A 13,556-nucleotide genomic window follows, 5' to 3' on the forward strand; every position below is an offset into this window, starting at 1 on the left:
ACCCAGGAATCTAAGGACTTATTTTAGTTTTTTACTTTCAATTTGGCAATGTAAAAGGACCTCGAAGTGGACATAGATATGTTTGCATTCACTTTAAGGCTTCTTAACGCTACAGAGCTGAATAATGGGACTGCAGTATAAATAAAATTAAGGCTGTGAGCCCCTACAGTCTTAAAAATAATTTGCAAATGATGTATATGAATTCCAGAATCCACATTATTTGCTGCCAATCAAGCGTAAAATAAAGGGAAGGTGAATGAAAATATTTGTGAGCATCTTTATTCTGGAATAAATCAAACCTAACTCAGGTTTTTTCCACTTTTTTCACAAACTCTGCCAAGTAAGAGATTATAATTAGAGCCCTGCAGGGATACAACATTTGGATCTGTATCCATTCACAATCCAAAAAAACAGGCCACAAATATCTGTGGATTTGCAGAGGTCTAATTATAATGAGCAGCAAGCACTATTTAAAGGAATCATTCATAAAAGGAAATATATTAAAACCTGAATTAATATAGTTTGCTTATGTCTGTCACCCAAGAACAGCAGGACAACATGCTAAAATGCATACTTTTATTAACAGATAGGCACAACATAGTAATTGTTCAGAAGCTGAGAGATTTGATGGTATGATGGTCTTCAATCCTGCCCTGGTGGAGAAGAGAATTCAGTCTCCATGGCCCATTCGCTCATTGGCCTCTCAGTTGACACTAGAAACGAAGAGATCAGCTATGACAGTGGTGTGGGTTTTGTTTTATGTTTGCTTGTTTGTTTTAAAAAGAAGTTACAGTTTTCCCAGCTATTGTAATTCTTGGGATCTAAGAACCTAGCCAGGGGTCCGGTCGATTCTTCCTCATTAGAAAGCCAATCTTCCTGGCCATTTCTGCATTATAAATCCGCCGGCATGTCTCATAGGTCTCCCGCTGCCTCTTGCGACATGGTTTCTCATAGTACCGGCGCCGTCTGGCATCTTCAATGATCCCATCCATCGTTAGAATTCTGAGGAGATTAATCAATGTCATTTTGAATTCCTCTACGGCCTTACATTTGAGCACAACAAAGATTTTAACAAATATTCATTTGTTAAGTCTACATACCGTGAAGTCAATTGTCCACACAGGACAGCGGGAATAGAATCTAGAAGTCCCATCTTTCCGCCCTCTGCTCCAAACATTTATCCACACTCCCTCCCAACGAATGGCACCAATAGAGGATTTCAGCACAGTAGGCATAATTTATTAAACAGCGACAAAAGTAACCCTTCCCAACTGCCTCTCATTACAGATGATGCTCCTTTTCCAGATTCAGATTTGTCTGCAACCCTGATGTGTTCTAAACTGTTTATTTCTATAAATCATTAATGTCAGAAACATCAAGTGAGAAAACAAAGGGAGACTTCAGCTAGAGAAATCCCGCCCCCCATAATTTTCACGTTCCCGATATAAGACGTTATTCCCTGGGCCTCATTTTGGGGTTTGTCTTCTATGTTGCTGCGCTTGGCACATTGAGAAATAGATGGAGGAAAATCAAATCCCTTTAAAACGTTGCTATTAAACTATCTGGTAGCTGTGAGAAAAATGGATTAGTAGGACTGTGGCAGCTTCCTCCACGCTCTCCTCTCTATAGGCTGCAGGCTCAGACGTGCTATTCAGAAGAGGACAGTGGTGCAGAGATTAGGGAAGGTACATGGAAGTCTGATCTAGACATTACTGCAGGCAATAGACTCCTATTGCATCACCATAGAGTTGAGGAACCTTTTACCCACAACATGACGCATTTTATAAGTAAACAGACTCAGCTACATGAAGACCTCAATAAGGCTGCTTTCCATACATGTCACTGAATGCAAGCAATCTGTTTCAGCTGCATTCCTCTGCAAAGTTATTCATGGAAACGGTCTGAACGACATAACTGTGGCCAAGCTGTCCGTTATAAACAAGCAGGACTCTGTCTTTCCCCATACTGAGCAGTGCCCTTCAGTAGCGTTACTTGCCATGTCAACTTTCATTCCCCTTCTCTTACAATGGGACTACTACCAAAGTGCAGGTAGTGGCTTTCAATCGTTTCCCACATCTTTTAACAGAATAAGAGTTAAGAACTGGGAACTACGTTTCCTGACTGCCAGAAGTGGAGACAAGTTGCTAAGAAGGAGTACAAAAGAATAGCACAGGCATGTAGGAACAAAATCAGGACCAGCCTACACTAAAAACTTATATTGATATAAGTACATTGCTCAGGGGTATGAAAAATCCACAATGTCAGAACAATATAAGTAATATCAATCTAACCTCGCCTCCCTGTATAGACTGTGTTTAGTCAATGGGAGAGCATCTCCTGCTGATCTAGCTACCGCTTCTCACAGAGGTGGATTAACTCTGCTAACTGGAGAAGCTTTTCCATCAGCATAGTAGCATCTTCACTAAAGCACTACAGCTGCACTGAGGTACCTGTGCCATTGCAGCGCTGTATTCGAAGTAGGGATGTAAGTGACTACTTGGGTAGTCGAGTCACTACTTGCCTACTCGCTCCACCTCTCCCGCCTCTATCCCAGACTGCTGCGGCTCTGCTTTTTAAGGGTATTGAGAGCTGCCTGGCTCTTACTACACTTAAAAGACAGAGCCACAGTGGGGGACCTACCCTGGACCTACCCCCAGTGCAGCTCTGCAGTTTTAATGTGGCAGGAGCCAGGCTGCCTGTGCGCCTGGCTCTTAGTACATTTAAACTGCACAGCTATAGCTCATTGACATGGGCTGCCATGCACACAGGCTGCACCTTGGCAGCCTCCCCGCAGCAGCCTCTGTCCATAGGGAGCTCAGACCCGAGGACAGGGGTTGCTGCCACCCCGCACTGCTGCGTCTGTATCAGACAGCAGTGTGGGGCAGCAGGCAGGCAGTCTGCATGGGGAGCTGGTTTTTTTAATTGTTCTATAGGAGCATAGAGACTCCTTCAGGCACTAGAGGAATGTATCTGTCATCACAGTGAGTCAAAGACAGGCATCAATCTCAATAGAAGGCTTAGATCTCAATAGCAATAAGAGAAGGTCCATCTTTAGGCTGAGGCCAGTCACTCAGCCTAGCAGTTTGGAAGTCCAATTTTACAACATGCTAAGCAAGGAGGCTTCTACCATGTTCACAACATGTTCTCATCTATATCATGTTCTCACACCGTTTGATAACAACCATGCTTAGACATGGCTATTCTGAAAACACAGACAGGGTCTTAATCTTCCTCTTAAGTTGATCTTCCCAGCTGTCTTTTTTTTCCTCTTTACTCTTCAGGATTAAAGAAAATCAGAAGGCAAAATAGGGGAGTTTCACTGCTACATGAACAAAACTGCTATTTAGCTGCCCGTTCATATAAAATACTTCATTTGTCTACTTAGGAATTTCTTATCACTCCATAGAATGACAAACAGAAAAGAACATCGAGGGCTAATACAGAGCTTATACGGATTTAGCAATTTGCTGTCGTGATGACTGACCTGCCAGTAATACAGTTAGGGATGTTAAATTTAGATTAACTAATCGAGTAATTGATGGGATTTCCATCAACTATGCAATTAGTCTATAAGGGCGCCGCCTCCTTTCAACTGTAGCAAGAGTCCTGCCGGGCTCTTGTTACAGTTCAAAAGCAGGGATGGTGCTTGGTCCTGCCGTGAGGGCAGGGGACTGGACTCGATAACCTCCCAAGATCCCTTCCAGTTCTATGAGATAGGCATATCTCCATATAATACATATTTTATTTTATTAGAAGCCTCACAGGGAGCATGGGGGCTTCTCCCTGTGGGGCTTCTGCTTTTCAAAAGAGAGACACTGTCAATTATGGTAGTTTAGGCCTGCAATTTAGGGAGTGTAAAGAAAGAGTTTTACAAACCTGATTATTAACAGAGTTTTAATTACATTATTAAAAAAATCAATTAAAACTGTTTTTTATTGAGATTAAACATTTCCTGTCAGCATTGGGAACTCAAACACTACAGCCTCTCTGACAAGGCATGAGAATCAGAAAATAAAACTATCCAGAAAAATGTGAAATTAATTGTCATTTTCTTACCCAAACAAAATGAAGTGTCCAAAAAAACAAAAACAAAAAACAAACACCCCGCCCCATCACAGTAAAAAACAATGAGAGGTAAGTTTGATTTTAAAACATAATTATTTTTGAGGTAACCGAGTCTAAAGTACTGCTGGCATCGCAAATCCAGAAATCTGTTTTTTAAAGAATACTTAATAATATGACAGTGGTAGAAATGTAGCCGTGTTAGTCTGGTGCAGCTAAAACAAAAAACTTACTGTGCTACACAGTCCTGTTTAATAATATGACAGTTTCTCTTTAACAAAGTTCAGATTTGAATAGAAGCCTTAATAGAGTAGCATTCACATGGCAATGCACGCAGCCTGCATGTCAGCAGATAACGTGTGTAAGATAAATAGTCGTGAATGGACTGAAAAACCCACCCACAAGTGTTCAGCATCCAATGAGATACCGCTCAGTTGTTTCTAGCTCTCCTCCTCGTCACAAAAGAACAGCAAATCTGAAGGCAGCAAGTTTTTCTGCATCACGCACTTGTTATGCAACCACATGCGTTCAATTACAGTCCCACGGGCAAGGGCTAGGAGATGCACATGTTCGGCTCACCAGCTGCACAAGCATTTTAAAAACGTGTTGCCCTTTGTACGGTTCTGAACAGACACTTATGGTGTAACTGCAGTCCAATCTATATTTAAACCAACAACTATGATCTGCAAAACTGCTGGTCACAGTAATGGGAGAAGAAATACAAAGCCACGCACTGTGGATAGTGCTGTTAAAAAGGGACGCAGTTAAAAATCTGAGGGCCCGATGATGACCTGCAAATATGTTTTTTAAATGAGCCAATTAGTGCTGAATGCTTCTAACTACAACTGGTAATGAGGTCCCCTCTAGCCATGGTCAGCCAGCTCCAACCTAGTTATGCCTGACATCCACCATGTGGCACTGGCTCAGCAGTCCAAGGACAGTGCAGCACGGAGCACCTATATGGCACCATGTATACATTGGTTTGAAGAGCACAGCTTTGCAAAGATTGTTCTATAAGGGATAAAGAAGTGATTGTGCAGAGCCATACCATGGTTTTAAACACCACTTCCGTGACTCTAGTGCAAGATCCGGTCCCCAGGACCTTCAAGCAAGCTCCCTGCCTGCCACAGCTCCAGACCTTTCAAAGTGGCCAGCTGCTGGGGCCATGTACCTCTAGGTGCCTCATGTTCCTTGGAAGGGTGAAGGGGGGAGAGAAGACTTTGCGTGCTGCCCCCGTCCCAGGCACAATAGGAGCTGTAACGATTGCGCTGGGGCAGGGACAGTGCACGAAGTCTCCCACAGCGCACAGCACAGAGAGACACGTGGCAGCTGAGCTGTGATAGGAAGGGAACCTGCCTGAGGTGCCTGCCAAGCTGGTGTCTGGGAGACATCTAAGCTGAGCATCTCCCAGCCAAAGCCTGCCTCTGGTACCCCATTCCCTCCTGCACGCCAACTCCCTGCCCCAGGTTCCCTCCTCCCACCCGCTCCAGGTCACCATCCAAACCCACTGTACTAGAGATGTGAACAGTTAACCAGTTATCTGGTAAGCATCATCCTTACCGGGTGACGCTTACTGAGTAACGGTTACCTGGAAGAAGCCCCCTGTCAGCAGACTGCTGCTCCAGCCCCATCAAGTTCCTGCATAGGGTCACCAACCCATCCTGCACAGCTGTGGCCAGGGCCGGCAGCCAGCCCCACACAGAGCTAGGACTGGGAGCTGGTAGCCAGGCCCCCACAGGGCTTGGAGTGGGATCCCCACAGACTGAGGGCTGCTCCAGTGTCAGGCTGAAGAGGTACCCTGCCCAGGATCCCACTTAGTCGGTTAACCAGTTAAATATTAGTTTATCCTAACATTTAACCCCTTCACTGATTAATCAGGATTTTACATCCCTACTCTGAACCCCAGGTCACAACTCCCTCCCAGACCCTGCATTCCATCCTAGACCTGTCCCCCAGGCCAGAATCCTCTCTTGCACTCATACCCCCTCCCAGATCTTGCACCCTAGCCTCCTGCCCAAGTCATAACCCTCTGCATCCCCTTTGGCACCCCTCCCCCAGGTCAAAATCCTCTCATTCACCCATACCCCCTCTTGGACCTTGCACCCCAATTTCCTGCCCCAGATCACAACCTCTTCCTTCACCCAAACTTCCTCTCAGACCCTACACTCTCTTCTACACCCCCAATTCTCTATCCTGAGTTTCCTTCTGCATCCCACCTCCATCCCAAGTCCCACACCCCCTCCATACACACTTACCAAGATCTTCGAGTGGCTCCCATAAAAAAAATGATTGCCCACCCCTGACCTAGTGTAATCAAGCTCCACACTTCAGCAAAGTTATCAGTTTCACATCACCTGGGAATGGGAGTTAGTTAGAAAATCAATACTAAGGGGGAGACAAACAAAATACTTTAATATTTAGGAACATGCCCCTGAAAAGCAGCCAGCTCTGAGGTGAAGAGGGCCAATCATGAATACACAGTATACTGCAGAACAGGGTATAGCCAGGAGAAATGAAGGTTATAACGTGCCTTGAAATAAAAGCAGCAATCATTTCTAAATTTCTTTATAATGATGCAAAACTGATCTCAAAGCCAGCTCCAAGTAAATGAAGTACTTTTCCAAAGATAGTGTTGTTATCAGATGGAAGGGGAACACCACAGAGGACCTAATCCCCCTCCAAACACACACACAGACATAACAATGTGCAAGAAATCACAATTTTAGTTGTAACTCCTGCCTTCCAGCACTAGGAGATCAAAGTACTTAATAGAAGCTGAGGCCTGTTGCCAGTGTTTGAATCAATGTCACAATGAGAGACATGAGCTAACAGAAAACATACTGCTCTTGTAGATTTTTAGCACCCACACCAGCAGAGGTCAGTATGATCACAAGACTGAAGAAGAATCACTGTAACATTGAAGCAAAATGCACTACAATGTAGCACTTTAAAAGACTAACAAGATGGTTTATTAGATGATGAGCTTTCGTGGGCCAGACCCACTTCCTCAGATCAAATAGTGGAAGAAAATAGTCACAACCATATATACCAAAGGAGTCCCCAGCTGATCCCGGGTTCCGTGGAAATGCCGTGCTGCCGCTTTGAAGTACCCCTTCTTCCCCCTCCTTGCTGCCTCTATCTGATAGAGGAAGCAAGGGTGGGGGAATCGGAGAGTCGACTAGTCCTTTACATCCATAATTATTATTATGCAGCATTTACATTTGCAGACATTACAGATGTTAAACAATCGCACTAACCGCTAACCGGTTAAACAATCGCACTTAACTGGTTATATCCTAGGCTGCCATGGCAATGGCATCCCACTGCTCGCCCCGCCACAGCTGGGAGGTCCCGCCACCTGGCCCACCAGCCCTGCTGTAGCCAGACTTACTCCAGCCTGGCACAGCTGGCCACTGCTAGAGTTAACTGGCAAGGGCCGGTTAACCAGTAAGCCTGATAAGTCTCATGCTTACCGGTTAACCATTAACATGCCTAGGCTCATTGATCTACAGAAGGGAATTACAGTATTTACATTTTGCAGATGGAGAAACACAGATCTTGACTCTCAACCAGTGAGGGAATCCTCGTCAAAGCCAGAAATCAGTCCCTGACTCCTATGCTCAGGACTGTTATTTATTGAGCTCAGACAATATATTTGGCAGTGCACACACAGAAAACTTCCCTAGAAGCTTACACTGTAAATCACATAGACCAGGCTGTCTCCTCTCTGATGGATGGAAATCTACATACCCACACTATAGAACACTGCCCAATGAACTCACATTAACCTGAAAGAATCAAACGGTGGCCACAAAAGAGTAAGAGAAAGGAAGTGAAAAAGACACATTCTAAACATGGCCCAGCTACAAGGCTTGACAATTTATCTTGAAATGAAAAGGCCTGGTATAAATGAATATTTTTTCCCTAAGACAGAAGAAGATGAATGCTAACATGCCACTGAACTAAGACCTCATCCGGTTCTGATGAGTATTATCCTTAACACCTTCCCGTGTTTCAAAAAAGGCATCCTAGCACATGCTAGACCTATAGTAAGACAAATGCTGCTTCACAGTAACGATTGTACCTCCCTTAACCAGGACTCCCTGGTCTGGCAACCAGACCACAGATGCTCCTAGACCACAGAGCCCAGGAACAGTATTCGTAAATACTTCTTATTATTCAGCCCATGTTCCCTTAACTTGTCATCCTAATTTTTTAGCTATAACCCTTTTTGTGCTGCTATAAACTAGACCGTCCTCTCATTGGCATCTACACCCTTTAAATACATGTACGTGTTTTTTATGTCTCCCTTCAGATGATTAAGGAGAAACATTCATCCTTTCACAGGCTGACTAGCTTTATTCTATGCTAAATTTTACCTTTCCCCCCTTGAAATGTAAAGTAATACAGATTAAATGTAGTGATTTTAATTAACACAGGGTGCGGACATTCATTTTCCTGTGATACAATGAAAATGTTAGTAAAGCTGTGAGACTGTGGTTGCTTTGTGCATTTCCCATCCATCACGAACCCAGATTTGCTGAACTCGGTTTCACTGAATGTGTCATTTCTTTCCAGGATTAATGAGTTCTTCCCTATGCTTGGGGTTGCTCATGCCCAACCCCAGCCAGCTTGTTTCAGAGGCTGCTCTCACAGTGCAACAGAGACAAGATAGTCTAGATAGAGGGGCTGTTCTAGCTGGATCATAGCTCTTTAAAGCCACCTAGTAGTCCCTCTGCTGCAGTTTAAAGTCAGTGAACAGAAAATTCACATTTACCAGAGCTTGTCAAATGGCCCCTCTAATTTTTCTGTGTTCTCATGTGTCCCCAACCCCTTTGATCACAGTCACTCAATGACAGAAGCAAGAACAGAATCCAGATTCCTGACCCCCCTCCTCAGGCCACTGCTCTAACCCCTAGGCCACACACAATTAAAACTATTACTATTGGTTAGAAATCTCTCTTTCCCCAAGCAGTGATTGAGAATGTGATTTGCTCAAGTGTTTCTTTGCTTTGACAATATGCCAAAAAAAACAAATCACAATGTATCTGAATGAAAATAACCAGAAGCAAGACGAACAGTATTTGCCACAAACAAATAGCATGGATCCACAGGGGACTCGCTTTGCTGATCAATAAAATGCAGCCACTTCTGAAGTGGAGTCTGACAGCTGTTAACATTTACCTGTTTAGTGTCCTGTAAGCAGCATCCACATTCCCATTCTGGACCATCACTGTTCTGGCAATAAATTTCAGGTGATGTGTCATTTTGGGTGTAGCTATCCCTGAAGAAGCTTCAATCACAGAGCTAGGGGGCTTTCAAGATGTTTTTGGCTCATACACAGATAACCTGATCTTCAGGGGGAAATCACTGAAGTAGAACCTGACACCTAAGGGAGGAAAGAAGCCAGAAAACTTAAGCCTAAGTAAACAGACATCACACATTTCATGTGCTTTTTCCAACTGATGTGTACAGTGCGCAGCAATTGATAGGTTTCTATCCTAAGGTACTTTCTACAGTACATTTTTAACCAGAAAGCTTAAAACCCTACACAAGCAGCATTCTTGAAAATGGGATGTTATTAGATGTGTACAGGTTTACTGTGGTCAGGCTTGCTTGTGCTTTCCAGCTCTGATCACACTTTTAATTACTATTCCTTTGAAGACACGCTTAAAATAATCACAGAATCGTAGGACTGGAAGGGACTAGGGATGTTTCGGTATAGCTGTTTAAAAGATTAACCAATAAATCTAGGCTTATCGGTTAATCCAAAAGACTACACACAACCCCTCTACCCCTTGCTGCTTCTGTATGAGAGGCAGTGAGAGAAGGGGAGGCTAGAGATGGTGCCCATGGGGAGCTGGCTTATAAATGCCAATTCCCATGGAGCCACCTGCCCCCCCACAGGGTCAGCATCACGGGAAGCAGGTGGAAGCCGGTGCTTCTAGTCTAGGCTCCTGCACTCATGGCAGGACTAAGTATTTTCTAGACCTGTCCAACCAGTTCCGAAGCAGTAGTCACTATAGTGGCTACTGCTATAGCAAGCTAGCCACACTCAACCAGCCATATAGCCAATTGTTCAAGCCAAATAGCCAGATGTGGCTAGCGGCTAATGTGTTGGACACCCCAGTTCTAGACTATTCCTAACAATGTTTGTCTAATCTGCTCTTAAAAATCTCCAGTGATGGAGATTCCACGACCTCCTAGGCAATTTATTCCAATGCTTGACCGACCTGACAGATACGAGGTTTTTCCTAATGTCCAAACCACACCTACCTTGCTGCAATTTAAGCCATTGCTTCTTGTCCTAGGTATACTCCGAGGGTGCGTCTAGACTGGCAAGATTTTGTGCAAAAGCGGCTACTTTTGCACAAAAACTTGCCAGCTGTCTACACTGGCCGCTTGAATTTGTGCAAGAGCACTGACATTCTAATGTAAGAATTCAGTGCTTCTTGCGCAAATACTTTGTCGCTTCTGCTCAGGGATAAGCCCTCTTGTGCAAGAATACTTGCGCAAGAGGGCCAGTGTAGACAGGCACCTTAATTTTTTGCGCAAGAAAGCCCGATGGCTAAAATGGCCATCGGAGCATTCTTGCGCAAAAGCGCGTCTACACTGGGCACGGATGCTTTTGCGCAAAAGCATCCGTGCCAATCTAGACACTCTTTTGCGGCAATACTTTTAACAGAAAAACTTTTCCATTAAAAGTATTTCCACAAAATCATGCCAGTCTAGACGCAGCCAGAGATTCAAGAGACTATTTTCTCCCTCCTCCTCCTTAACAATCTTTTATGTTCTTGAACACAGTTATGGCCCCTCTCAGTCGTCTCTTTTTCCAGATTAAACAACCCCTCCTTTTTTTTTTTTTAATTTTCAAATCTTGCCTCACAGGCCATGTTTTTCTAAGGCCTTTTAATCATTTGGGGGGCTCTTCTCTGGACTTTCTCCAGTTTGTCCACAACTTTTCTGAAACAGAGCGAGCCCACGCTCCACCTGAGGCTGAGGAAGAGACTCTCCACCTATTGACACTTGACTCGTCCAGCAGAGGGAGGGCTGGGTGGTGTTTGAGCATCTCCCCTGGGGGGATATCGGGGTCCAGGGCAGGTGCAGGGGGAATGGGGGGTCCAGGGCAGGAGGATGGGGAAGTGGGGGGGGTTCAAGGCAGGGGGATGTTGTGGCCAAGGAAGGATTGGTGACCCCCCCCCTCAGTTCTGTGTCTGGCACCCCCCCCGCCATAGGGGCTGCACCCCCCCACCCCTCTCCCGCCACCCCGCCCCTATGGCGGGGGGGTGCCAGGCCCCCAGCCCCCCCTCTAACCGGGCGGGGCCCCCCTTCACCGCACCCGTGGGCGGGGCACAGGCCGCTTGCAGCGCGGCCCGGAGGGGCCCGGCTCCCACGCGAGCCCGGGGACCCCGAGCGGCCTGTGGCGGCCTCGCCTCGAAACACTCACCCGCCCGCCCGAGCGGCCCGGCCCGCCACACACACCGGAAGCGGAAGCGGAGCGCCGCCTGCGAAACCATGGCAACCAGGCCCGCCTACTGGGGGAGGTGAGAGGGGGCAGAACGGGAAGGGGGGGGTGTCTAGGGCAGGGGGAGGGGGAGGGGCAAGGAAAGTGTGGGGGGGGGTTCGAGGCAGAGGGATATTGGGGTCCAGGGCAGGGGGAATGGGGGGTCTAGGGCAGGGGGAGGGGGAAGTGGGGGGGTTCAAGGCAGGGGGATATTGGGGCGCAGGTCGGGGGAAGTGGGGGGTTGGGGGAGGGGGAAGTGGGGGGTTGGGGGAGGGGGAGGGGGAAGTGGGGGTTCAAGACAGGGGGATATTGGGGTCCAGGGCAGGTGCAGGGGGAATGGGGGGTCCATGACAGGAGGCTGGGGAAGTGGGGGGGGTTCAAGGCAGGGGGATATTGGGGCACAGGGCAGGAGGAATGGGGGGTCTAGGGCAGGGGGAAGTGGGGGTTTGGGGGAGGGGGAAGTGGGGGTTCAAGACAGGGGGATATTGGGGTCCAGGGCAGGTGCAGGGGGAATGGGGGGTCCATGACAGGAGGCTGGGGAAGTGGGGGGGGTTCAAGGCAGGGGGATGTTGGGGCACAGAGTAGGGGCAGGTGTGGGGGGTGCAGGGCAGGGGGAGGTGTGGGGTAACACAGGATGGGGAGATATCTGGTGGCCAAGGCAGAGGGTAGGACAGGGCAGAGGTATATTGGGGGGGGGGGCTGGGCCAGGTATTGCAGGCTCAGGACAGGGAGAGGTGTTAGAGGGGTTGTGGGACCCCACGTTTCAGCGAGGAGTTGGAGGGTGCTAGGGCAGTGGGACATTGAGGGGACAGGGCAGGGATGCAACTTGCTGCCCAGGACCCCATGCCCAACATCACTACAGCCCCCTTGCCATTTTAGGAACTGAGACATTAACTGCAGATCCCATACTTTTTGGTTTTGGAGGAGAGAGGTAGCGTTATTGTCACCTCCCCTGGCTGTGGGGGGAGCATTGCTAGTGATAGGCACTCAGAAACCATGAAACAGGCCCCCAACAGCATAAAACTGGCTAAAAAATCATGAGGGTGTTTTTTGTTTAAATAATAATCATGGGGGTCTTTTTATTTGCCTTCTGGCAGATGAGCCTTTGCAGCTTTTCTATTCAGTCATGAGGCTTAGAAAGAAATGTACTTTTATTGAAATGTGAAATTTTCACGTCATCACGCTGGGCCTTTAAGAAAAATGGCAAATATTGTCCGACTTGCAAGGAAATCACACAAGTTGGCAACATTGCCTGTAGTAACGATTCCAGTACCTACTCCAGACTCCTAAAAGGGGTACCATAGTGTAGAAGAATTGAGAGCCACTGATACAGGGCACAATGTTCCCATCCCTGTCTATCCTGTGATTTTCCAGAATAGCTACTTTACTGTGTTTCTAGGACTTACTTTTTTCAGTAGGCTAAATTAGTCTATTGCTCAACCTCCCAACCTGGAAGACTTTTCATCTGGTCCATACCCTTTGGCTTGTCTGACTTGAGTGGCCCTACAAAGATATAAAACTCCCTGGAGTAGCTCTCAGGGTCACTGGACCACTCAGCCCTTTCCAGCATGTCAAGGAGCAGTCCCTAGGGAAGGATAAAGCAGAGTTTAAGAAAATGAAAGTATGTGAAGTATGGAACAAAGCTTATTTCTATGCAACAAGCTTTTTCCTCCCAGATGTTTAAGTTGTGGTACAAAAATCAAACTGCATCGCACTCTAATTTAATGTATGATTCTTTGCTTGCATTGAAATGTGTTTATTGATAAGGGATGCTGTACATTAGTACTGAATGAATGCATACTTTGAGACACAGGAGAGGTGACATTGTTTCCCTGTAAGCCGAGAGCTTGTGAGGCCCTCAGGAGAGATTCAAATGCCGCCCAGAAGATTAGCAGAGTGCTCACAGCTAGGTTTTGTTTCTCCTGGTGGAAGAAGGCATTCACACATGCCTCCATGGAAATTTTCTTTAAATTATTCTGCTCATGGAAGG

General features: G+C 46.5%; 1 protein-coding gene across 2 annotated transcripts; it reads right to left on the bottom strand.

Annotated features, from left to right (window-relative positions):
- Positions 1-562: 562 nt before the first annotated feature.
- Positions 563-11,617, bottom strand: MRPS21 (mitochondrial ribosomal protein S21). 2 transcript variants are annotated; one of them, XM_075907422.2, is made up of 3 exons: positions 11,510-11,617; positions 9,247-9,451; positions 563-1,002 (listed from the first exon to the last, which is right to left on the bottom strand). In XM_075907422.2, the coding sequence occupies exons 2-3, from the start codon at positions 9,327-9,329 to the stop codon at positions 822-824; spliced, it is 264 nt and encodes an 87-aa protein (XP_075763537.1). In that variant the 5' UTR covers positions 9,330-9,451; positions 11,510-11,617; the 3' UTR covers positions 563-821. The 2 variants fall into 2 exon arrangements, with proteins under 2 accessions (XP_075763537.1, XP_089628570.1); XM_089772444.1 differs by lacking the exon at positions 11,510-11,617 and adding an exon at positions 11,402-11,503.
- Positions 11,618-13,556: the final 1,939 nt, after the last annotated feature.

The sequence above is a fragment of the Pelodiscus sinensis genome, chromosome 22 (genome assembly GCF_052426305.1).
Source record: "Pelodiscus sinensis isolate ZL-2025 chromosome 22, ASM5242630v1, whole genome shotgun sequence".
NCBI lineage: Eukaryota > Metazoa > Chordata > Testudines > Trionychidae > Pelodiscus > Pelodiscus sinensis.